Source organism: Mus pahari, chromosome 9, assembly GCF_900095145.1.
Source record: "Mus pahari chromosome 9, PAHARI_EIJ_v1.1, whole genome shotgun sequence".
Lineage (NCBI taxonomy): Eukaryota > Metazoa > Chordata > Mammalia > Rodentia > Muridae > Mus > Mus pahari.
In genome coordinates this window covers 7133152-7160220 of record NC_034598.1, presented here as the reverse complement: position 1 = coordinate 7160220, position 27069 = coordinate 7133152, and the positions used below count along the sequence as shown (strand labels likewise).

General features: G+C 40.4%; 2 protein-coding genes across 4 annotated transcripts in view; one reads left to right on the top strand and one right to left on the bottom strand.

Annotated features, from left to right (window-relative positions):
• The window catches only part of Wasf1 (WASP family member 1), a 53405-nt gene extending 32231 nt beyond the window's left edge, over positions 1-21174 (bottom strand). For 2 of the 3 annotated variants that reach the window (XM_021204754.1, XM_029542141.1), the window contains exon 1: positions 20606-20830. The gene's annotated coding sequence lies outside the window, so the exon portion shown is untranslated. Of the gene's footprint in view, positions 1-20605; positions 20831-21066 lie in introns of those variants that run through there. The other variant, XM_029542140.1, reaches the window with a different exon arrangement.
• Positions 21175-21364: 190 nt separating this feature from the next.
• The window catches only part of Cdc40 (cell division cycle 40), a 52469-nt gene continuing 46764 nt past the window's right edge, over positions 21365-27069 (top strand). The window contains exon 1 of the mRNA XM_021204730.2: positions 21365-21794. Coding sequence (XP_021060389.1) covers positions 21606-21794 — 189 coding nt within the window. The 5' untranslated portion in view covers positions 21365-21605. The remainder of the gene's footprint in view (positions 21795-27069) is intronic.

The window sequence follows — 27069 nt, the reverse complement described above, 5'->3', positions numbered from 1 at the left end:
TAAAAAAGATGTTTGAAATACAATTCTTTTATTAAAATATAATTTTTAAAGTAGAAATTGGGTGATTTTAAGTTGACACCTGAAGTTTCTGAGAGCTACAGTAATTTACTACATAATTTTATCTTGAAAATGTAAAACTGTCCAGTTTCTAATACAACTTCATTCCAATAGCTATCATCAATATGTATTTTACCAATCTCTCATAACTAATTAAAAATCAAGAATAACTAGTATTATTCTTTTGTCCTTATACTCATTTTTTCTTTGAGTAATTAAGATAATAAAATATGAAGCCTAAATTTAAGCTCAAGTAACTACTTTTAATTATAATAGAAAACTAGAAGACCAATATAATAAAATCCTGTTTAATCATATTCTACTAATTGTGAAACTGAAACCATCTAGACTAGATAGATGCTATTCTTACACAATTATAAGTTGAAAGATTGTTTTGCTAGGAAAACATTAAGCTACCACTACTAAGGAAATCTATGACTGAAAAAGTATTAGCTTTAAATAAAGTCAAACACCGGGTTGAGGGGACAGGCCAGAAGGTCACGTGGTAGCAGAACAAGCCTGCCAGCCTGAGCTCAACACCCAGAACTCTTTCTACGTCTGAGTACACACACACAAAATAAATAATTTTTTAAAAAATCAAATAATCCTTTCAAAGAGTATTTTAATTTCTAAGTAGAAAATAATACAAGTAACTTTCTTTGTTTTTGTTCTTTTCAGACAAGGTATCACTATTCCATAGCTCTGATTGTCCTGGAACTCATTATGTAGCTGATGCTGGCCCCAAACGCAAGAGATCCACCTGCCTCTGCTTCTCAAGTACTAGGATTTAAGAAGTGTTCCACCACACCCAGCAATAGCAATAGTCTTAACTCATTCATTTAACAAATTCAAGACTGTAGTAAAAAGAAAGAAAGACTTTAATGACAATCTGTTACACTCATAGATCAGTGCCTTGCTTGGCCATCATCAAAGGGGCTTCCTCCTATAGCAGATGGGAACAATAAGAGACCCACAGCCAGGCATTATACAGAGTGATTCTGGAACACTCAGTTCTAAATGGTGCTATCTCCATCAAATCCCCCCCCCCCTCAGGTTCAGGAAGCCCTACAAATAAGAAGACAGAAAGCAGGTAAGAGCCAGAGGGGAGGAGGACACAGCCCTCCAAATCAAGAGGCTAGACATACATGAGCTCAGAGCCTGCAGACGCCAGCACGTGCGGGGCTTGTACTGCTCTGCTAGGGTCCTACGCTCCCATCCCTCGCCCCAAAGCTAGCTAGCTCCAACTGATAACCACATGCACATAAGAATTTAGCTTTCTCCAAGGGAGTCTCACTGGAGAAGAGTGGTTACTCTCAAGGGAGGGCTACATGCCCAGCAGGAGATGGCAACAGAAACCTTTGGAGGTTCTGCCTCACTGTCATGTCAGGGCTTACTCATTTTTTTCTTATTTTTTATATTACTCATATTTTTTCTCTTTCTTTACCCTACAGGTCCTCTAGGCACATACCAGGGATTTTCAGCTTAGTATTTCTATGAGACTCCTGAGAGTGTAAACAAGAGGGTCTGTGCATCTGTATCAGTTTCTTGTGTCTTGTCTTAGGCGCATTTGCTTCTGTTTGTTTTGTTCTATTGCAATGTTTTAGTTTGTTTTGTTATTTTATTTTATTATTAACCCCTAGAAGCCTGTCTGTTTTCTAAGAAGACAGAAAGGGGAAGATTCTGGATGGGGAAGGAAGATAGGAAGGAACTAGGAGAGAGGGCAAACCATAATCAGGATTTATTCTGTGAAAAAAAAAAAATCTATTTTCAATAAAAGATAAAACAATAAAAGCCAAATATCTAAGTACCTTATATTTCTTTGTAATTATTAAAATTAATTCTTTGATAACTTCATCCATGTATATAATGCATATTCCTTTCTTATCCCCACTGTGTTGAATTAGGGTTGCGTGTGTGAGCATGGGTAGAGGGTTACTTACTGGGGCAGGAACCAGTGATCACAGCACTGAAGAAACAGCTCCTCCCCCACCAGCAATCACTGACCACAGCAGCTCCCTGAGCCCTTCCCCCAATCCTGATGGAACATGGACAAGTTCAATCCTGCACAAGTCTTTGTGGAGATGAAGGCAGCAGCTGCTGCAGCCACTTCACCAGAGAGCAGCCGCATCATGTCCAGATGACAATGGTTCCCAGCACTCTTCCCTCTCGCCAGTTCTAACCAACCATCACACCTGCACATAATATCTCAGTGACTATTCAGGCCTTCGAAGCTCCGCTTTATCACATTCTCCCAGAATATATTGCCCTCCTTGTCGGTACTTCCAAGTAACTTAAGTTAAATTCTTGTGATGCATTATTTTCTACATGATTTGCATGAGTTGCAAGCATCCCTCCACGGTTCCTGTGAGACTCAAGGAGGACTGAAACAATGTAGTCACAATGTAGTCACCATGTTTAGACCTGGAGTCTTAGGGAGCTGGATAGGGTTAAATAAGGTCACAGCTGTGTTACTTCTCGTGTAGGTCTATGTTGTCTTAGGACTGCCAGCAAGAGGGTTGTGACCAGATACAGACTCTCAATAATGGAACAGACCCACTAGCCATTGTGTTTACAAGTTTCTTAGCCTCACATATTTATTTATGGTAACAACAAAATATCATTCAAACTTTTCATTAAAGTTGTGCAACTTAAAAAAAAAATTAAGTACCTCATAAACTCTGATAACTAAAAAGTTACAAATTCTTAGCAAACCTTTAAAACACTGAAGTTTTGTGTACATTCTGCCCTATCCCCTCTATCTTAGTGTTCTATTGCTGTGAAGAAACATGACCGCAGCAGCTCTCAAAGGAAAGCATCTGACTGGGGCGGGGCTTGCTTGTAGCTTCAGAGGTTCAGTCCATTATCTTCATGTCTGGAAGCATGGCAGCAGCAAGCAGACATGGTGCTGAAGAAGGAGCTGAGAGTTCTACATGAGGATCCCCAGACAGCAGGAAGACAGACACGGGGCCTGGCTTTTGAAATCTAAAAGTCCATCTCTAGTGACACAATTCCTCCAACAAGACCACACCTCCTGACCTGTTTCAAGTAGTTTTATTCCCTGATGACTGATGTATAAGCCTTTGGAGGCCATTCTTATTCAAACCACAATATACTCCTATCTCCCTTTTACCTCCCTCCTCTTCCGGTAGACTCTTTGGTCCCTCTAGACAGTTCTGCTTCTACTTTCAAGTCATATATGCAAACATGATTTTGTGTATCCATAAAAACCTAAGAATGCCAAATGAGAGAAAATATACAGTATTTGCCTTTCTAAGACTGGCTCAATTCACTTGTCTCCAGTTGTAAACATTTTCCTATAAATAACCAGACTTCATTCTTTATAAATAAATAAAAAAAGGTCAAAGCCAGCTTGTGCTGTATGAGGTCCCATTTTAACAAAATAATATGGCAATTGATAAATACAAGTATTCTAAAACTTCTATTCTTCTCTTACTTAACTGTATCCAGTATGGACCCTGATTTTATCAATTCTTATTGTTATACAACACTACAAAAATTCATAGTGTAGAATAACAACTGATTTTATGCGTCAACAATTTAGGTTGTGTTTATGACCAGCTGCCAAGTAGCTGATTAAGCTACAATGGCCTAGGCAGGATGGCTTACATCCATTCTCCATGCCTGTACATCATCTATTTGGCTGAGACTTGAAACATGTAAAGCATAATGTCCACTCTAAGAGTCAAACATAATTTCCACCAAGTCTGCTGGCCAAAGCCCTACAACAAGGAGGATGGAGACTTAAAAGGATGGAGAAGCAGTCACCAAGCTGCTCACTGTGGCTCACAATCTACCACAGACCACTTTATCAAATACTGTCCTTGACATCCCAGTCAGTCTAAGTACTGTACCATATATACATAGTTATATGATTTTATGCATTTAATTATTATACTACATTTATTCATTACACAAAGTCCTCAGGAAAGAAAGACTTCTTTCCTTGCATGTAGGGCACTGAAAGTTCCTTTCCCTTCCCTTTCCCTCTCCTCCCCTCCCCTTCCATTCCTTTTCTTTGGGATAAGAGTTTCTCTGTGCTGCCCCCTGAGCTCGAGTCTCTAGCTGCATATGTAGCAGAAGATGGCATAATCAGCCATCACTGGGAAGAGAGGCCCCTTGGTCTTGCAAACTTTATATGACCCAGCACAGGGGAAGGCCAGGGCCAAGTAGTGGGAGTGGGTGGGTAGGGGAGCAGAGGTGGGGGGAGGGGTATAGGAAACTTTCGGGATAGCATTTGAAATGTAAATAAAGAAAATAATAATAAAAAAAAAANNGNAAAAAAAAAAAAAGAGTTTCTCTGTGTAATAGCCTTGGCTGTCCTGGAACTTTACTATGTACATCAGGCTGGACTGGAACTCACAGAGATCGTCCTGCCCCTCCCTCCCAAGTGCTAGGATTCAAGGTGTGAGCCACCACACTAGGCTGGAAATAAAGTTTCTAAAACTAATAACCACCCCCAAAATAACATTATCATGCCAGAGTTAAAACCCAAAACTGTATATTCTAGGTCTTACTTAGGTCAATGTTTTGTCCATGACATCAACTTATTACTGCAAGATCATGGCAGTACAATTCAATTCACTGTAGTAATTCTATAAAGTACCTTCTCAATGTTAATTTGGGATATAAATTAAAGTCAACTTTGCTTGATTACTTTGGTATAGCCTACCTGTCTTACAATCACCCATGGCCAACTTAAATTCGAAGCTGTTTATATGCCCCAGGAATCGTCTTGCCCAAGTCTGACTGTGAAAAGTGTACTTTGCTTTCAGTGAGAATAAGTCATTCAACAAATCTCAACTGAATGCCTATTGTGTTAGTCATTGCACTAAATGCTCAAGAAGGTAATGTTGTCTTATGAAAAACTTCTTTTCACACAAGATCTCCTCCTTAAAGCACGAGGGAATATTAACAAGATAATTACTTCCAGAACAATTTTCTGGAGTCTAGTATTTGACATGAAGTATATTATTTGTATATTTAAAATCTGTAAAGTAACAAAAGCAATTTTAAACATTATTTAGTTACTTTTATTTTATGTGTTATACTGTTTTGCCTACATGTGTGTATTGGCACCACATCATATGGTACAGGTGGAGGCCAGAGAGAGCCAGATCACTGGATACAAAGTTATAAATTAATGTGAACCACCAGGTGGGTGCTAGGAACCAAACCCAAGTCCTCTGCAAGAACAGTAACTCAAGCCACCACCTGTATATATTAACATACATTCACGAATGCGTGACCTGTCAGGACATACTAGTGATTCTTGACTCTTCCTTCTACTCTTTGTCTACCTTTTTGGCACCACTAGGTTGACTGTACCTTCAAAATAAGTATTAAATTCATCCGTTCCTCTCCCATCTTCGCAAACAACTACCCTGGTTCAAGCTACTATAGTTTCATGCTCAGACTAGAACTGGTGTCCATTTGGTTACCTGAGTTCACTTGCCTTCCAGTAGAGCAACTACTGGTAGGCTTAAAATGCAATCCCAATCATGTTATTTTTCCCACTGCCCTGGCTGGTTTTATGTCAACTCCACATAAGCTAAAGTCATCTGAGAGAAGGGAACCTCAATTGATAAAAAAATTAAAAAAAAAAAAAAAAAAAAAGCCTACACAAGATCAAGCTATAGGCAGGCAAGCCTATGGGGCATTTTTTAAAATTACTGATTGAAGAGGAAGTGCCACCACATTGTGGGTGCTGCCATCCCTGAGCTGTTTGACCTGGGTGCTATAAGAAAGCAAGCTGAGCAAGCAAGGAGAAGCAAGTCAGTAAACAGCACTCCTCCATGGCCTCTGTATCAACTTCTGCCTCCAAGTTCACATCCTGGCTTCCCTCAATGGACCATGATTCAGGGTGTATAAGCCACAAGTCCCCTTCCTTATCAAGTTGCTTCTGGTCATGGTGTTTTGTCACAGTAGCAGCAACCTTAGCGAAGATGCTTGCTTAAAACATGATAGCAGCTTTTGCCTGCACTGAAATGTGTGAATGTAATCCTTTACTGTTTGTCTTTGTTGTTGCATCTTTACAGTATGAGTTCTATATGGGTAGAAGCCATGTTCCATTCATGATTGTTCCAATAGTTAGCAGTGCGTGTGCATCCTTTACTTTTTGTGCAGCATCGCATGGTTCACTCTCTAAGAACAGTACAGAGGAAATGAAAAGCAAAGATGCAGGTCCAATCTCAACCATGCTGAGATTGGTATTTATTGCCTAAAAGTAAGTGCCTGCAGCTGTGAGCTTGGGCAATGACTCGCCCAAGCCTTAAGCTTCCCTGAGTGGCAGTTTGACCTGAGAAACAAAGGACCCATCCTATTACTGCCAGAGGGACTTCTCACCCTACTTTTCTACAAGACATTAGCAGTTTGTTCTAAATCACAGAAATGGGATTGATGCATTCATTAGAAACATAGGAAGTGGGTTTCAAAGACACATCCCACTTCTAGCACAAAAGCATTAACTATACTCAACAATTTTAACAATGGTTATTTACAGGCAGTAAAAAAGAGGGAAATTTTAATGTCTATGAAAGAATAGCAAGTCTTTATGACCTGAAACTAGTATAATAAAGCAAAATAGCTAATTCTAAAAATTTACCAAATAGTAATTAGTACAAACCATGGTATTTTTCTAACTTTATTCAGAAAAAAAATGTGTGTGTGTGTATATATATATATATATATACACACACACACACACACACACACACACACACACACACACATATTTTTTTTTTTCGTTTTTTTTGAGACAGGGTTTCCCTGTATAGTCCTGGCTGTCCTGAAACTCACTTTGTAGACCAGGCTGGCCTCGAACTCAGAAATCTGCCTGTCTCTGCCTCCCAAGTGCTGGNATTAAAGGTGTGCGCCACCACCACACGGCCAGAAATTATATCTTTTAATCATAGGAAATACTGATTGCTGTGGATTACATAATCTCTTTTTGGAAATATACATTCATATGTAATGAAAGTAAAAGTTCTCTAATTCCTAGCAACTAAGGAAATAGCAGTATACATTTTAGACAACAAATAAGTGTTTTAAATTGGCTATATTACTATTTAAATATACTTATTTTGTAGAAATCTTGAGGGTTGTTTTAGAATATTTTTAACCTTTGATAACTTTATACTGGTAGAGAATGTATCTTGATCGACATAATGAACTGATTGGATGAGTTTTAACTTGGAGATTCACGTGGGATGCCGTCCTGATAAGCTAAGGCACCATTAGAACTTTGCTACCCCAAACTTCAACCTCTCACCAATCCCCACCTCCCTAACACATCCTACAAATATTTTTTTGTTTTTGTTTTCTTTCAAAGGTATGGTCTCATGTCACCCACAATGGCCTTAAGCTCCCAACTAGACCAGGCTGGCCTTGAACTGCTCTTCCTGCAGTCCCCAACAGGCATGTGCCACCATCCCAGGCTACAGTGTTAAAGAGCCCAAACTCTCTGAACTCACTCTGTACCTACTAGCAAACCCCAGAATTTTGCTCAGGGTAGTCCACTTTCACAGAATGAATACGACCCTCACCCCACTTACCCTTAAGGGTTGTGGGTTATTAGAAACCAGTCAACTGCCCATTCACAGCCCGTGTGATAGGTGATAGATGAAATGCAATCACTGGGCTTTGTTTGCTTCAGTGTTAGCATGCAGAGACACGAGAGGTGGTGTCCCAAAGTGACTTGTACAGGAATGTCAAAAGCAAAAGCTGAAACAAATCCAAAGGCCCATAAACAAGGGAATGAGTAATGTGGTGCTGTTCATTAGAATGGAAACGAGACAGTGGATGAGTATTCAGCAATATGATGAACTAATGACAGATGTAACACAGTAACTCTTCCAATCATTACGTTAAATGTAGGTATACTATGGATTCCATTGACAAGAAGCTTTTAAAATGCAAACAGGGAGCAGCAGAAAACTGGTTACCACTGGTTAGGGAGGGAATGGGATTGGTGGAAGGTACAGGGAAAACACAAAGACTGCAAAATTCTGATGGTGCCTTAGCTCATCAGGACAGCGTCCCACATGCCTCCAAGTTAAAGCTTATCCAATCAGTTCATTATGTTGATTCCATTTCAGTAGAACCCGTAAAACTTTTAACCAAATACAACCATTCCAACTAAAGAAAATACTCATGCTATAAAATATTTACTGTTTTCTATTACCTACAAACAAAAAATATAAGTGATCTAAAATTATTAATATTAGATATCAACTTGACAGTGGATAAGTAGGCACGACAGTTTCAAAAACCTTTCTAGAAATATGCCGGTGGAAAATCTTCAACACAAACAGACTAGCACAGAGCAACCAAGGACTTTGCTTTCTACCCTGTGGACATATTACAACCACATACCTCACTTGAAAACACGCGTGGCTGTACAATGGAAAACTGGCATGGCTATGCTAAAACCTATGGCACCATTACCAGAGATGATCTACATATAAAATACTAGATACATTGCCAGAACTTTCATGATATACTTACATCAAAAGCAAAAGCAAACCCTGCCTCCCATAGACACCACTTTTGTGGTGAATGAATTCCAGGACAGCTCCCTAAGCTACTGAAGCAGTAGGGCTTTCCTTGGGACCATTGCCCTTCACTGAATCTCTGCCATCAGCAAAATGCTGCTATAAGTTCATGCATCTTAGAGTGGGGGGGGGGAGGGAAGGAGAGACACACACACACACACACACACACAGAGAGAGAGAGAGAGAGAGAGAGAGAGAGAGAGAGNAGAGAGAGAGAGAGAGAGAGAGAGAGAGAGAGAGAGAGAGAGAAAACAAGGTTTCCTTTGGTCTCACACTTCTTCTGCTTTGCCACCCCTCCCCTCTGTTCTCCTTAAACAGGTCATGTGTGTGTGTGACTTCTCTGGCTCTCACTTAAATCTGCTCCATTCATACTTTCAATTATGCCACCAGGGTCAACTGTGACCAAGTGGACTCAGTTTCTTCTCACTTAGGATGTGAGCAGTGGCTCACTACCTCAGAACATGTAGTCTGACTTTTAGGACACTGCCGGTCACAGCTGTCCTCCTACCCCAGTCTCCATTCCCCATACATAATCTAGGTCATTTATCTTGAGCTATAGGCACTTCCTTGGCTTTCTTACAATTAGATACACTTTACCCTAACATTAAAAAACCGCCAGGCTTCATTCTCAAAATGCACTTAAAAGTAATTTGAGTAGTATTTGTGAGTTAGATAAAAATGAAAACCAGGTACAAACAAAAAAATCAAATTAAAGTGTCTTATTTTTCAATGAACCACTCGTCTTTCTTTTAAAAAGTTTAACATGAGTAGTGTGGAGGCACACAGATGTAATACAGCTAAGCTAATGAAAAGCGAAGCAAATACTCTTTACTGGATATTTCAGAAAAATATGTGTCTTGCCCGTGGGCTTATATAGCAGTAGTGCCTACTGGGTGATACACTTATTTCAAATGTCTTTCTATAATAACTTTCTTTTTACCACCACAGAATTCTAATGATAGTAAAGTAGTTTTTAAACTGACAGTTTCTGGACCTGACAATTTTTCACAGGCTACTTACTGGTTTTGTTGTTTTCAAACAACCCCCTCTCACACTGTAGCACAAGCTGGCCCTGAACTTAAGGCCCTGACTGAGCCTCCTCAGTGCTGGGATTACAAGTTTCCAGGTACGAGGCGGCACACCCAGCCTGTAAGAGACTTTCAGTGAGTGAATTTACTGAGTGGGCATAGTGGCATATACATGTGCACCGGCTCAGGGAGCTGAGGCGAGAGGACTCAAGGGGTGCAGTGCTGGTCTGGTCATACAGCAAGACTTGAAAAGCCAAGTTAAAGGACTGGCGAGATGGTGCTGTGTGTCTGTAATCCCAACAATGTCAGGAGGGGATATATTCTAGGCAAGACTAATTAGTCAGCTAGCCTTGCAGAAATGGCTAATTTCGAGCTCAATAGGAGACTCTATTGACCCCTGCTCCCCACGCACACGTATGGTGGGGAATGATAGAGAAAGACAGCCCATGTCAGCATCTGGTCTCCACAGGAGCACACAAGGGCACAAGCACCACCACCCCATATACTCATTCAGAGATAGATAGATAGATACACACACACAAAGTAAAATCCATCTCTACTATATGAAATATATACAAAATGTATGAAAGAGCATTAACATCATCTTTCTATACTGAACAAAATTTTTCTTTTAAGATTTATTTTAAAAAGCATATGACGTGTAGGAACACATGCACAGTGCAGATGCCCAGAGGCTAAAGGCATTGGATCCCACTGGATCTATGGATGCTGGGAGCTCAACTTATGAACTCAGGTCCTCTGCAAGACCTGTACTGGGTCACCTTTCCAGCTTGTACATTTTCTTTTTAATGCTAAGAATGAACCTAAAGTCTTTATGTAGAAATCTACTGAGAGACATACTCTGGTTCATTTCCTTCTATGACAATAAAATGGTTGACTTTTATGACATTTGATTACTGTATATGAAGCACTAGATGGTAAACTATCATCAAAGTCTTATTTTTACAAGCAAAGCGAATATCTTTTTAAGAGAGCCGTCAGTAGTGGCACATGATACATGATGCTTTTCATGCCTTCAGGGCTCTCGTATTTCAACATGGCTTGTATTATTCACTGACTAAAGCACATGTTAGAAGCACATGGACGAGAACAAGGCCTTCAGAAGTGTAGCCCTTATCCTGAGCATCATCACTCCAGTTCTAAGGACAGAACTAGTGCCATTATTCCATCAAGCCAAGTGCCTATGCACATCTTTAACATTTTTACTTCCAGGACTCCATCTTAGGACTGGCCCCTTCTTACCTAAACTACAAAGCCCTTGATGCTCGTCGTTAACCATCTATCTTTCCCATGCTCCTCCTGTTCTGTTCTCGAAACAGCAGGGTTGACTTTGCCTCTCCCCACTCACTAGCCTTGGGGTTCTCTTCAGAGTCACGGAGTTGTGTCCTTGGTCTGTGTTTATTGAGAGAGGATCAAACGTAGCACATTATATCCTCTCAAGAAACCTCTTCTCTCTCCTGTTCTTCTCACCCTCTAAACATAAGTCAGAGGCAAATTCTATCGCACGCCAAGTCTTTAAACTCCCCCTCCTCTTCATAAACCCATCTATTCCCAGATCTTGAACTACCAACTCTCCATTATTTGTAGAAATTCAAACAGCTCAAAGAAAGGACATGTCACAAATCCAAATCAAACAGTCCCCAAATCAATATCCATGACTTTCCATTCTTTCTCCAAAGGAAACTTATTCATTCTTTGGAATTAACAATTTCTAGAAACAACACAATATCATTTAGGTTTAAGATTATCTTTAAACTAATGCAAATTTAAATTGAAATGAGTAGTGGATTCTCTATTAATCAATTCACTCAAGCTTTCTGTCTATGAAGTGTATGTGAGAGCCATGGGCTGGCACACGTGAAGGTCAGAAAACAACTTTTGGGAGTGGGTTTTCTCCTCCCAGGGTACAGTCCATGGATCGGACTCAGGCTGACAGGCTCACAAGGCAACCACTTTAGCATACTGAACCATCCCACAGCCTCACTGTGGGCAAACCATTGGTACAACAGTTGCAGTGTGTTCTTGTAACAATATTTCCTCTAACTGTGACAGGATTGTGGCCATCAGAAATCAGAGCTGCTCTGATGATGTACAGAATTCCTTGCTTCCCAGTTGGGCAACAAAAGAAGAACAGTACAGTGATGGCCCGTGTGTGCAAGGCTACGTTAAAAAGGCTGTTACCAGCATTTTAGGTTGTAGGCACGGGGAGAAGCTAAGGAGACCTTCACCTGAGACTCCAGTCGCCACTTCTTTCCTGTATCGTGGTTGTGTGAGTGTACAGGAAGTGGAAGGCTGACTGGGAATTGGGACAGCAGATTTCTCGACTTGTCATCCACTCTTCAGTAAGGAACCCCAACAATCACAGAAGAAGGATTTAAAAGGAGTCCTGTCTTTGGTCTGTCAGTTCTCTGCCCAGGTCTCATTCAAATCTTTTAATAGCAAACTGATCTATCTGGTCTGCTCCATATAAACTTGAACTCTGGAACTAATTCCTAACAACCATCTCCAATATTGCAATTGAGTAAGTAAATTAAAATAATTATTTTCTTTTCTATATCAAAAAAAGCCTAAGTCAGAAATAGGTATAAGACATTAATATTTGGCTAGAATTATATTCTCTCATGTTCTATATTTAAAATTTAGCTCTTTCCTTGAAAAGGCATTATACCTTTATCAAAAAGAATTTCAACCAAAATTGAAAAGAATTATACCTTTACACAAAGTCATTGTTAGGATTACATTAACTGTGTAAAATATGCAGCACATATCGAATCAAAAGTTTTCTAAAGCCAATAACAGAAACCAAAAGAGAGACCCACAAAGACCACCAAATACCAGAAACTATACACCTAAGCAGATGATACTCAAATTGCAAAGACAAGTCGGTCGGGATTGCAGCTCAGTGCTAGAGAACCGACCTAGCAGGGATGAGGCAACAGGTTGGATCCCTAGCACCAACTGGTTAATTAAACTAAATTAAATCTGAAAGGCACGGGGAAAAAATCCTGAAGAGGAAAACCGTTTTACTTATACAGACAGACAAGTACGAATTACACTGAACTCTCATCAGCAGCTGCTAAAATGCTGTAGAATGAGGTACTGCAAGTTTTGAAAGTACAAAGCCATCAACTTAAGACTTTGGATTCAGTCATTCCAAATTGTGAACTAACTGCCTTCTCAGACAAATAAAAACCAAGGGAACCTGTCACCAGTAAATATGCCTGCCCAGAAATGACAAAACACTTCTGCAGAGGGAAAGAAAATACTAAAATAGGCCAGATCTATATAAGAATATAAAGGATGTCAGAGATTAAAGGAAAGTAAAATAAAATCTTTATACAGATAGTTATTCATTTAAAATAATACAAATTATTGTGTGATATAATTAAATCAAATGAATGGCAGCAATATTACAAAGGATAGGGCAGGGGAATTGAGAATTTTGTTAAAAGGTACCTAAACTACATGTTAAGTGGCATTAGTATATTTATACAGAGATTTGAGGTTAACCATAAATGTATCCAAAAAATCTGGGTAGCCATTAAAAGAAACTGTCAAAATATATAATTGATATGCTAAGAATGGAGAGAAAAATGGAGCCATATAAAATTCAATTAATGTCAGAGAAGATAAAGATTTTTTTTAAAAAAGCAAAGTACGAAAGCAATGAATATAAGTTAAAAATATGATAGCAATCAATCCAACTATCATTAATTACTTTAAATGTGAATGGCTCAAATATACCAATTTAAAAGACAGAGATATTGAGGGAGTAAAAAGATCTATTTTATATGAGAAATCTATTTTAGGAAGACATAGATTTAAAATAAAAGGATGAAGAAAATCTTGGAAGAACAAACTTACCAACCTAAAGTTTGTGTTGGACTTTCAGATAACTACAAACTAGGGGAATTGGTCACCAGTGAATAATACTTCTGTCAGCAAGTGACCAAACAAGTTCTTCAGAGGGAAGGAAAATAAAAATGTTAACTATGTCAATATGAACCCGAAGAAAGCTTGAAGCAGCCAGCTTAAACAAGGGAAGATTCCGCATGAGGGTATTATCTAGAATGTAAAAATATACTACAGTAAGATAAAGTTACCTTTACCAAAACAACACAACAATCTTTTTTAATGTACACGTTTGTAGTGGCTATTCCTGGTTGTCAACTTGACTATATCTGGAATGAACTACAATCCAGAATTGGAAGGCTCACCAGTGACCCTAATCTGGAGGCTGGGAGATACAAGTTTCTGACCTGGATCTTGGCATGGAGATCTTGAGGCATAGTGGCTATGAATCCTAGAAGATTAAGATAGGGAGATCTCTGAGATCAAGGTCATCTGGGATTAAAGGTGTGTTGGCACACACCTTTAATCTGGGCTACACCTTCTGCTGGAGACCTACATAAGGGCATTGGAAGGAGGAAGATTTGTTCTCTCTCTCCTTCACCTACTTGCCTTGTGGGACTGAGCAACTGCCAGATCCTTGGACTTCCATTCATAGCTACTGACCATTGTTGGGAGTTGGACAACAGACTGTAAGTCATCAACAAATTCCCTTACTATATAGAGACTACCTATAACTCCTGAGACTCTAGAGAACCCTGACTAGGGTACGACGTTCTTCAGAATAGAACATCAAAATGTGTGTAGAAAAACTTGACAAAATGGCAAGAAGTAGCTGGATATATTGGCAGGGTTGGAGGCTTCAGAATTCCTCATTAGTGTTAACAAACCGAACAGGCAGAAAAATAAGATACAGTTAAACTAAAGAACACCATCAATCAACTGAACCTAAATGGCATGTATAAAGTACTTTAATCCCCAAACAGAATATATTCCTCTCTAGTTCACATGGTCCATTCACTGAGACAGACGACATTTCAGGTCATAAAATACACTGGTAAAAAATGAATAGGAACTATACAATGTATATCAGAGGACAGTGGAAAATACCAAAATATTTGGAGATTGAATATAATAGTTCAGAGGTTTCAAAAGAATTTATTTTGAATAATCAGAACTAAAGAAAAGTATGTTCTCAAATCTGTGAGATAGCTCAAAAATCAATGATTATTTTGGGCAAATAAAAGGAGTCAGGTCTGGAGGTTTATACCTTTAATTACAACACCTTAGAAGTGGAGAAAAGAAGTCTGGGAGTTCAGGGTTATCCTCAGCTACAAACACAAGACTGAAGCTGCCCTGAGGTACATGAGACTCTATCTCAAAATCCAGGAGGAGAAGTGGCAAAGAAAGATCTTAAATCAATAAACCTCCAACTCAAGTAACTAAGGGTAATGGGCCTGGAGTAAGTAGACAGAAACTAGTAAAAAGGACAGGAATCGATGAAATTAAAAACTGAGAGCAAGAGAGAAAAATCAGTGAGGTCACAGAGGTTCTTTAGAAACAACAAACCTGATAGATTTCTAAGTCTATCTGAAAGACTTTGCTTTGGTTTCAGGAAACTGTTAGTCTGTATTCTCCGCTAGGATACAAGTTACTTTCTTTTCTTTCTGCTTGTATTTTCTATAACTTTTTATCATAAACTCTAGTACAAGTATGCTAAAAAATACCAAAAATGGACAAATATAAGACAGGAGACATTTCTATAGAAAATAAAACTGCTTAGATTTTTGAAGACAAATTTATAAGCAAATTTAACAAGCAAAGAATAAATAAAAATAAGAGAGAGCTAGTCCACTATTTGACATATCAAAAAGGATCTGCCTTCATTATTTAAATTCAAGAGATAACATTTAAGTCCATTCTGCAGAGTTCCTCTGAGGTCCTTAGCTTTAAGAAATGATGCTCCCGACAGTCTAAGTAGCAGGAAGAAGAGGGACTGGAAATCGCATACCTGTGTTGACCTCCAATTTTATTAGCCATGTGACCTCAAACTAACTATATCATCTATGATGGAACGTTCTTGGATAGCTGGTAACTATTTAAAATACAAGTCCAACCAATACATGGTAGAATAAAGACTTATTATGAAGGTACAACAAAATGGCATCTTTAATGAACTCAATCTCAGGACCATGGACAAAGACACTCTAGCCTATAGTCAGGAAAAACTAGGTACTCCTTGTAAGGATCCTTGTAAGGTCCTAGATATGGCAGGGAACACTCACTAGGAGTCTCAGAGTTTGGTAGTTTATAGCCTGGACAACTGGAAAGAAAACAAATTTGTTCAACCTTTGGGCATCTGGACCTAGGGAAAAAGCAGAATAGCAGAAAGCTGTATCTTTTTGATTTAATCTTCCATAAAATCCTAATGAAACTTGGAACCAATGGTACTGATTTGGTAAAATAAATGTAAGAGACCCTATGAAGTGACTTACTTCCTTTCCTTTTAGGAGAACATGCTATACATTATCTCTGACTATCATTAATCTCCAAACACGTCCATTAAAAACCCCCAACCTAAGTGACAAACAGCTGTGTCATGAGTCATTTTCTCACAACACATTCTCACAGCAAAAAGACTTGCCTGCTGTTCTGTAGCAACTGCAAAATCCACTTAGCTTAAGCTAAAAAACAGGCACTGGAACATAAAAATGAAGCCGGGGGTGGAAGGACAGACATTCAAAACACTCTCTCCTTGAAGCATTTATAATTCATTTTTCAACCTGCCTCCAATCCTACCACACCCCATCGAAGCATACTGTACAATTATAATACCATTTAATTGTGCTGAGAGCTTATTTTTAAAACCATCAAAATTAGTAACAACCTAAGAACTAAACACCCTGCTTCCAAAAGGAGGCATATGAAGAAAAGTTTAGAACTACACTCTTTTCAGAAGTCGAACTAGAAGGAAAAAAAAATCCCTGACAAATGTATAGGCAGAAATATTAGAAAGGGAAAATGTCTCACAAGAGAGGGGAGGTCCACAGACTTCTCCAAGTACCTCAGACTTCTGTTCTAGGGAAGAAACCAGAGCAGGGGTCCTCTATTTCAACCTTTGTGATACTGCAACTGACAAAACCAAAACCCTTCACAAGAAGACCCCACCCTTGCAACTTCCCTAGCTTCCTGCCTTCTGATATAAGGCAAAGCAACAAACTCCAAGAAATACCCTCCTCTTCCTGTTCCATGGTTGAGAACACGGAAGTTTCAATAACGCTGTCACTGGATACTTAGGTTGATGTACTTATAGTTGTTAGCATAATTTTATGATTTTCTAGAATTTTATAATTACTAGTACAATCCAGTAACATAATTTAGTAACTGCAGTATATTATAGGTTAAATAGGCTTTTGGTAGTATATAGTTTCTGAGAAAATAAGTTCCAAGTCTTCATTGGAAACTCCAGTGGATGTATAATCACCCAGGAGACAATTCTCTAGTTTTCCAGAGCTGGATAACTAAGGCCCACCCTTCAGAGCTGGATAACTAAGGTCCACCCTTAATGTTGATGACTCCATTCCATATGCTTGGATCCTGGCTGAATAAAACAGAAAAAAAAGGTAAGTGCAGACCAGCATTTATGTCTCTCACTCCTAACTGCAGATGTTATATGGTCAGCTGCCTCATGGTCTTGCAACTATGCCCCACCCCTGACCCTTTGATGGACCGTATCCATTCAAACACTAAGTAAAATAAATCATTCCTCCTATAAGTCACTTTCATTAATTTTCGTTATTCTATCTCAGCAATGAGAAAAAGAACTACTGCAAAGTCCTACAGCATGTTATGATTTTCAAAAGTAATAAATAAGTTAAGACTACCAACTTATAAAACTTTAATATTCAATGCTAAGGGCAGGAAGTATAGCTTAGTAGTAGAGTGTGTAGCACACATGAGGACCTGGATTTTATTCCCAGCACTGAGAAGAAAAAAAAAAAAAAAAACAGGAGATAAAAATTTTAAAATTATAATCTGCATATAATAAATAAACAAACCACAACTCTTATTTTTACAAAGTTCTATCTTAAGGTCATTTATTTTTAAAACCTGTTACACAAACAAGCACAAGACATCATTTATATGCATCTTTTTTATTAAGATTTCACTGGAAAACTGAAGTCACAGAGAAAGATAACTTGGGAAACAGAAGCGTTCACGTCCATTTTCAGGAAGTGTGCTCACTGCAAGATCATTACTATCCTTCCATGTAGGCTGCCAACATCTCCATCATGCAGTATCTCGTGCTAGCTCAATAATATGCGGTAAAAGGATTATAAGCAGAGGTTCCAAAAACAATTCAAGTATATCTTTCTCTTTAGAGCTCACGCTGCTTTAGTGAATCAAATGTTTGCTACTCCTTCTTTACTCCTTTTGTTTGTGGCACACACATGAACCCTTTGCCACTATCTTTGGATTTGTGACAGTAAGCTGCAGGATAATTCCTGTCTTCACAGAGCTCAAGAAAAAAACAGACTTTTTCTTTACCCAATTTAAAAAAAAAAAAAAGCTACATTTTAGCTCTTTATATTTAAGAAAACATGATAAAATAGAATTAAGATAATTCTAAAAAAAAAATCAGCTAATCAATGAATTATAAACCCACTTGTAGAGACTTTTCATCTATATGATTTCCTCCCACAAAGTAACCAAAAGTCTAATATCTTAATAAAAGCTATAATAATATAGTCTCAACAGTAGTTTCTGCTATGAAAGTAAAGGAGTTAATCTCTTAATAAGAACTCAAATAAAATTTCTACTGAAGATCAAGCCTTTGGAAAAGACATCTTAAATTATTCTTAAAATTAAACAAAAAAGAAATTGAGTATTTATTATGCTACAGCATATATATATATATATATATATATATATATATACACACACACACACACACACATGTATATATATATGGCCATTTAGAAACCAAAGCGATAAAGCTGTCCTACAGTGTGTAAGTGATCACAATTGTGAAATATATTAACCAACAATTTTAAATTAAAAGATCTTCAATATTTCTAGACTTTTCACAAATTTAACTCAATATTCTACTTGTTACCAATTATTTTCACCAGTATTAACTATATAATTATTATATGTATGCATTAAGTCTATAATTAAAAAACGAGAAATAAATTCAGGCTAAAGTCATCTGGCCAAAGCAAACACAAATGTAAATCAGCCATTCCCAGGCGCTGTGGAAAAGCATACCGAAGCATCTTAAGGATTCATCAACTAAAATACTTAAAGTAGTTTAAAAGTACTGGGAAAATATCTTCTCTGATTTAACGCATACTATTGTGTGGCATAAGAGTATTGTTTCCATTTACATGTTAGGAAACCAAGGCAAGATGTCCATTTTGTAAATCGCAAGGTCTTTCCTAGCCAAATAAATGATTCTACACCATCAACTTAAATGTATGCCTTTTACAAATTAAATAATCACTGCACCTTCAAACCCTTGCATTGTCTGTGTGCAATTCTGTTCCTATCAAAAGGGTTAGCAAAACAAGCTTTAACACATAAAGAGGGGAAAGCCTATAAAAAGGAAAAGATGTTTCTAGTGGCTAATAGGTTGTTCTTAAATGATATCATTTAAATAGTAAGTAGCTATGTTTTTTTCCCAAGTTTTCAAGATATATTCTGTCCTTAAGGTACTAAAATCTGGATCTACTCATCCATGTAGATAAGAGTTAAAAGAAAAAAACTGTAACTAGCAGTAAAATATACTGTAAAAATAACTAAGTGAAAATTAAAATCCAAGTTAGGGAGTTAAGATTCTCCCCCCATATTAAATCCTTCCTTTCATTCAAATGAAAGATATGATTAGTAAATCAAGTATTCAAATATTCTACAAATACAAAATACAAAACTTTTCTTATTAAAATTGGAAAATTTTGTATTAAGTACATTATTCAAATATTCAAAATAAAAATACTTTCCCTAACAGAAACTTAGATCAAAGATAAACTGTTCCTGTGAGTTCCAATGGGACTGCATCTGTACTTGTGTTAATGCCGCTCCCAACAATTAGAAAAATTAAAGTTTACCAATTAAATTTACAATGTCAATGGATGTTTGTACAACTGAACAACTAATAAACTAATCACACCGATTAGTGAACATAAAGACTTAGCTAATGTGAACACCAAGAAAAAAATGTAAATAGAATCTCAGGCACTTTTTATATAGTAAAGGATAAGGTCAGAATGAGTCGAATTAAAGTACCTATTCTAGCTAGGTATTAATTAGTCACAGGTCAGGTCGTGAATGTTGGGATCGGATGAGCTTTCTTTTCACATTCTAGTTCATCATCCGCAAGTGCAAGAGAAGGTGTCAGAGTACGGAAGCTAGGGGGCATGCTGTAGCTAGGGGAAAAGAAAAATGGGAAAGGTGCAATGGATGCTGCATAGTTGAATAATTATCTGGGTGGCACAATGGGCGAGTCCTGCCGACATCAGAGCCGAGCAAGAGTCTCCCTAACTCTGCCCGAGGAACCTCCCCATTTCCAGGCATCAGAAGAGCCGGCACCCTCTCTGCCTTATCTTCCAAACCGGAATATAAAGGGATGCCCGCACTCGCTTTACCGTTGTCGTGCAGAGAGCCGCGGCGCAAAGACCCGCGGCCAGGGCTCGCTTTTCAGAGCCGCTGGCACGCCGGGCGAGCCGAGGGCTCCGCGACTGGCTGCAGCCTTCGCCGACGCCGATGCACAAGGGCGGAGCGGCGGGATCGGAGCCACGAACCCCGCGCCGCAGGTGAGAGCGAGCCGCAGATGCTGCACCCAGAGCAGCCTCCGGCCAGTCCCCGCGCCCGAGATCCCACGCCTCGTCCTCCACGCGCAGCCCGGGCGGCGGGCGCGGGGGAGCCCGGGATGGGGGCGGGGGCGGCGCGCCCATCCATCGCCGCCGCTGCAGACCCGGGCTCATCCACAGACCCCTCTCGGCTCCGGCCGGTGGAGAGCAGTTCCCTCGTCAGGACCCCGGGAAGAAAAAAGGGACACAATCCTGAGAGACTCGTGCTCACCGCGAAACCGTGGGGGGCTCGCGCCCTACCCCTTCTACATGCTTCGGCGGCTGCGGCCGGTCCGGCTCCGCACTGGGACGCCACCAGGAGCCCCTCGGGAGCGTCGGGCTGCGGGATGGAAGCCGCGCCGGGCACTGGCTGAGGCGCCGGGCCGCCGGGAATGCCGCCGGGGGCGCCCACTGCTCGCCCGAGCCGCGGTGCGCGCGACGCGCGAGCGAACAACACCGCGAGCCGCCGCTGCCCTGCGCCGCCCCCTCCCCGCGCGACGCTCCACAACCGGGCGCGGGGACCCGCGCCTGCAGCAGGGGGAGCCGCGGGGCGCTCTCCGCCTGGCCTCACGACCTTCCCCCGGAGCTGCGCCAGACGGGTCCCAGGTCTCTCAACTTAGGATTCGCACTCTCCCCTCGAACCCTGCAGGGCGTACGGCGGCACGGCGGGAGAGTGAGCATCCACCCACTTACCGGTCCGTGGGCAAGAGGACGGCGCTTCCCCCTGTCCTGAGGCTCTGTGGTATTGCCCGATCCGCACTTTGGGGGAGGGGGCCGGAGAGAACGGTGCCGGGCTCGGGAATGAGGGAAGATGACATCCAATTGAATGAAGCATCCTCTTGGGGGCGGGGTCGAAGGCAGACCCCCTCTGCCCGGCTCCACCTCCTCGCTCCAAACTACATTTCCCATGGTGCCGCGAGCTCCTCGCCGCACAGTACGCCGGGAGTACAGGACCTCGAGGCTTCAAACACATCTCAGGACTGGGTCTTTAATCAACGAGGTCCTGAAAGTTACAAATAGTTGTAATCCCTTGTGCTTCTTTAGATAAATGTTTGTGAATCTCAAGTTTTGATACAGTTATCGTGATAATAATTAAGGTTTTTTTCGAGAAGTTATAAATGATTTGTTTTCAACGGAGGTAAATATCGAGTTCCGTGACAATCTGTCAGGACCTGGGAGACGCTGCTTCTTCCGCCTTGGCCTGGCCTTAGCAGAGAGTATCTGTTGCAGTCATGTCGGCTGCGATTGCAGCTCTAGCTGCTTCGTATGGCTCGGGTTCGGGGTCCGAGTCGGATTCGGACAGTGAGGGCAGTCGGTGTCCGCTGCCAGCCGCGGACTCTCTCATGCATTTAACCAAATCGCCTTCAGCCAAACTCTCTCTGACCGTGGCGGTGGACTCGGCTCCGGAGGTGGCAGTTAAGGTAAGTGTTTTGGACACTGATGAGCTCAGGAACTGCTTTCAGCTCCTCTCGGGTTAGAGGCTGGTCTACCTCGGCGCCGAGAAGTACGTAACTAGCGTTTACATCTCTTCCCACATCCTCCTTGGTGATTGGAAGTACGGAGCAGCTCTCCACTACCTTCGTATCTCCGTCGGATAAAAGTAGTCCAAGAGAGGAGGAAAGTTGAATTAGTAGACTAAGATGTAGCCTTATTAGAGCAGATATAATTTCAGAGCATAGATAATATTGGATCAAGAACTTTCAAACTAGAACTTGTGCCCTCACTAGAAGCGATCCATGGCCAGGCACTGTTTTGGTTTTGAGGAACTCAGCACGAATCCTGGCTTCACCGCTTTCAAATTACACAACGTTCTTTTGTACAGTTGTGCAATGAAGATAGCTGTATAAAAACATTTATTGGGAGGTTATTGTAAAGATTGGATGAAATTATATGGTAAAGATTATAACACAGAGCCTAATATCTAGTGAAAGCGATACGTGTTAACTATTGTGATTCTATGTGTTAATACGATGAGTGGGAAAAGGACATAAACTTAGGAAGTAGAATGCACGAGCCCAACCGAGGAAGTTGATAAAGGGGACAACCCAGCTATATAGTTCTATAATACAGTTCTCTATGGAGCGTGTATCGTTTGCCAGTAACAACATGATTAAAGCCACAAGGGTCAACCAACCAGAACTCATCTTTGCTATCACAGTTCATACTGGAATCATTCTTGTGGGTGAAGCAACCAATGAAATGTGGACAAATAAAGTAGTTACACATCGGATTGAACACTGGGTGTCCCGCGGGGAGGGGGGAGGATAACCTCAACCAAGAATAAGGTAGAAGTGTGATTTATTTATTTATTTATTTATTTTGTGGATTGCTCAGACAAGTCCTCTCTTAAAAAAAATAAAAAGTCGCCAGGCAGTGGTGGCACATGCCTTAATCCCAGCACTTGGGAGGCAGAGGCAGGCAGATTTCTGAGTTTGAGACCAGCCTGGTCTACAGAGTGAGTTCCAGGAGAGCCAGGACTACACAGAGAAACCCTATCTCGGAAAACCAAATAAATAATTAAATAAATAGATAGATAGATAAATGAATAAATAAATAAAACGTCAATTCAAAGAAAGAGAGGCCACTTTAGCTAAAGCAAGAGTTTCTAAACTTAGGAGAAGAAGGTGTGCCTTGAGCCTTTTGAGAGCATCAATCTGTAGTAAGCCCTGTGTGAGTCAATGACCAGTTCAAAGAGTGTGAAGAGGGAAAAGAAGAAGATTTGTAAGTGAACTCTCCCTGGGTCTTGTTTGTGTCATTTACGAAGATGAAGTTTTCCATAAGGATATCTGGTATGAAAGAACACTGGGAAGTCTATCTTTAGAACAGCACAAAGCTTTGCCAGCCCAGGACTTCCCAGCAGCCTTCCCCGTGTGTTCCTTAGACATTCCAACCTTCTATGCGTTGTTCCCAGCTTCGTCACAGGGTTCCCCACCCCTAACCACACCTCAGCTCGGTGCAGTCTAGCCTTGGCTTCTTGATTAACTACTTGGTGGAAATGGTGTCCCAGGCCTTTTGCAGTCACGAGACAGTTCTGCCATCTGAATTAAATCTCTGCATCAGATAACTCTTGAAATTCCTTTTCTCTGTTCTCTTTTTTCCTATGACATCCACTGAGCTATCCTCAGCCTCTGGTTCCCCGTTCTTCTGCCAGCCCTGTCAGCATTTGGTTTTCTAGGTCTAGGCTGTTATTTCAAGTTTCCCTCCACGTAGTCTCACATATTTTTAACTGCAGTATATACTTCTGGTGGCTCACAGGTGACCACTGTGAAGAGGTTAACATAGGCATGAATCAAGATTCCAGTATTATTCATATTTCCCTCTAGCACTTAGCCACAGGGCCTCCTTGGATACATCACTTAAGAGCTCTGAGCCCATTCTTACTCATCCTTCAAGTGTGTTTAGCATATTTCAAAAGTGCAAAGCAATTTTAGCTGTAACAATTATATATTGATTAAATACCATCTGTCCTAGTAAACCCCCGTGTTAAAGTCCATGCCAGCTTTCTTAATTTTTTTTTTTATCTTATCTAGGATGGCTCTTGGGCCCCTTTTGTGGTGTGCTAAAAGCTCAAGTGTCTCTCTGTAGTGCACGTTTGTATTCCCCATTTTGATTGATCCACATCCTGCTCATTGGCTTGAGCCACAGAACAGAAGGCTCGCCCTTTCCTTTTCCTCAGCCCCGAAGCTAGTAAGTTATTCAGCTGGTACTTTCCCTTCATCGTTTTTTGGCTGGTTGGTTGGTTTTGATTTTTTTCCCCAACTCGATCTCTTCTCTCTGTTTTCCTTAGCACAGCCTTCGTAGCACCCTTCTTTCCTCTGGGAGTTACTTTTGACTTCTTGAGCCTTTGCTTTTGAGTGACAGCTACTTTTTCCCACTGTGACTAAGTGCTATTTGGTTGCCAGTGTTTAGTTCGGATTCTCATTTCTTTTAAAACAAGAATAACTTTTTGTGTACTTCTTTCTTCTAGCCACACACCCACGTCTTTCCTACACAGTACATCAAGACTGTTCATCCCTAAATTCAGAACTCATATCACATCCCCAAAGCATCATGTTGTCTCTTAGAAAAGCACCGCATGCTTTATACAGTGTGTGAGGCCTGCCATCCTCCAATGCTGAAGGATCTGTAAAGCCTCACAAGTTCCATCTCAAGATTCCCTTGCCTCCCTCATAGATCCAAACCTGTGATCCCCCAGCCTCAGGCTCCTTGATTCTTCTATCTCTATCTCTTTGTCGTAGCCCAGGGCATCACTTAACCACATTTCTAAGTTCATTTCCGGGGCCCGGAGAGTGTTCTATCTCCAATGCCTGGTACACAGAAGAAAAACTAAAAGAAAAGGTCTTGACCGAGCACGGACGTTGAGGATCAGATCTGGAGTTGGGCAGGCACTGGCTGGGAGGCAGCTTTCTTCCCAGCTTGTTCACTTCAGTCTCTAAGGAATGCCTCGGTATGGAAAGAGAATGAGTTGGAATCAATCTCTAAGATACCAGAGGTTCATTGAGAGCTGGGCTAGATCCCCAGCTGTGTGGGTTCTATAGGAGATGAGCAATGTGCACCAGAGAAGAAAAGATCTGGCTCCCTAACTCACCAGTATAGCTGAGTCAGTGAGCTACAGGGTTGAGGAAAACTTGTCTCAGAAGTAAAATGAAGCATGATTGAGGAAGACCCTTGATATCAACTGTGCACACACACACACAGGGGTGGGGGGGTGGGGAGGGAGAGATTGATTAAAGGTATAGTAAACTACTGATCATGTACATGGAGATTAGCAAATGTCAATAAAGTACCAAGTTTCAAGTATAACTTACACTGTTGACCTCATATATTTTGTCAAGTCTTTTTTGTTGATCATTTCTTTTTAATCAACACTGTAAGACTGCAAATACCATTATTATTTTGTTAGTACAAAATACCATCTGTGGGCTAAATTTTGCCCATATTCTGGAGTTTGCCAACCCCTGTGCTAGACCACAAAGTATCACTCAGTAACCCAGGTCCCATGACACAACAGTCCCTGGCCTCAATGCATCTACATTGAAAACTAGGCACAAAAGGATAAGTTTACATATAACTATAAACTTGCCTTTTAGCCAGAGTCGAACACAACAAGATGTTTTGGGTTGTTTGTTTGCAGACAGGACCTGGGGTATCCTAGGATGACCTCAGACTCACTAGGAAGTCAAGGATGACCTTGAACTTCTGATTCCAAGTGCTGAGATTATAAACTTATGCCACCATTCCATCCACACCAAGACTTTGTGTATGCTAAGGAAACAATCGTTACCTGAGCTACATCCTCTGCCCATAATAATAATAAGAACATATACATACATAAACATTAAATGAAAAAAATAAAGAAGGTAATATATAACCAGTGAGGTACAGCCATCTCAGTGTTTTTATAAAGTATACTTTTGTACATAGAAGGCTGTTAATGTCTTGCTATAGATGTAGTAGAAGAAAGGCAGAAACATGTCAGGCACCCATGCTTCTGGATGGTTTTTTTAGTCAGTGTTCTTTTTATCTGCTGTCATGTACAGATGATGCGCCCAGTTTCTTGAAGTGGTTACCCTAGAAACTACATGTCTGAGCTACTCAGTAGCTTCAGCTTCTAAGCAGTACAAGCCTACTTCAATTCCACTCCCATCCCCACCTTTCTGGGGTACACACAGGACAGACATGAGCAACAGGCTTTCTTGCATCTTATCTGCAAAGATGTCTGCCCTCTGTCATAGTGCTTTCTTTAGACTGTCCTTTAATAGAGTGGTTGGTGATTACCCTTCTAGTTTGTCTTCACGGTGTTAGTGTTCAGTACGCAATCTTGGATATTTTACTAGGTTTAGTTTATTAGCTGAGAATTCCTCTCAGCTCACTTAAGATGTTTTCTCTTATTCAGTTGTTACTGATAACGGGCTGTCTTTTTTTAATGAATTTAGTTTTCCTTGAAAGTGAACTTTTTTTTCTTTTTTTGACAGCTTATAGGTAGATATACCTACCCCCCTTTTATTTAATATGAAGTATTGTTATTTTTCCTATGAAATAAATTTGTGGCTTTCTTTTCATTTTCCACTTAGAATTCTGTTGAGCTTCTTTAGAAGCAGATAGATTTCTCTGGAGTATGGATTGTTCAGTATTCTGGGGAGTTCACAGTAATCCTGGCTATGGATCACTTTAGCCCCATTGTTCTCCGAGTCTGGAACTTCATCTACATGTGTAGCAATGATTGGACATGTTGTTATTGAACTTTTGATACAGAATTGTCCTATTTGCATGTTAGAAATCACTACCATGTGTTATGATGGGCTAGGTATCATAGCATCTGTCATTCCCACACCTGAAGCCAAGGTAGGAGGACAAAGACAAAACAGCATGTGATAAGCCTTGCTGGATGGCAAGGATTACTTCTGCCTGCCTGCTGGCTCACTCAGGAAGCATAGGCAGCTCTCCATAACAACAACAAAAATATTTATTAACTTACTTTGTAGTAAGTTTAAATAGATAAATTAAAAACAGTCCTTTCAGACAGTGACTGTTACTTCCCCCCGTGAATTCCCTGTTTGGCATTGCCATGAGTAAAATGCAGGTTCTGCCTCTTACATCTGCAGATAACTTGGATTTGTTGCCTAGCTCAGAGATGTACGTATCCAAATTTGTATTCTTCTTCTTCATCATCTATCAATCTCTTAATTTTGGGAA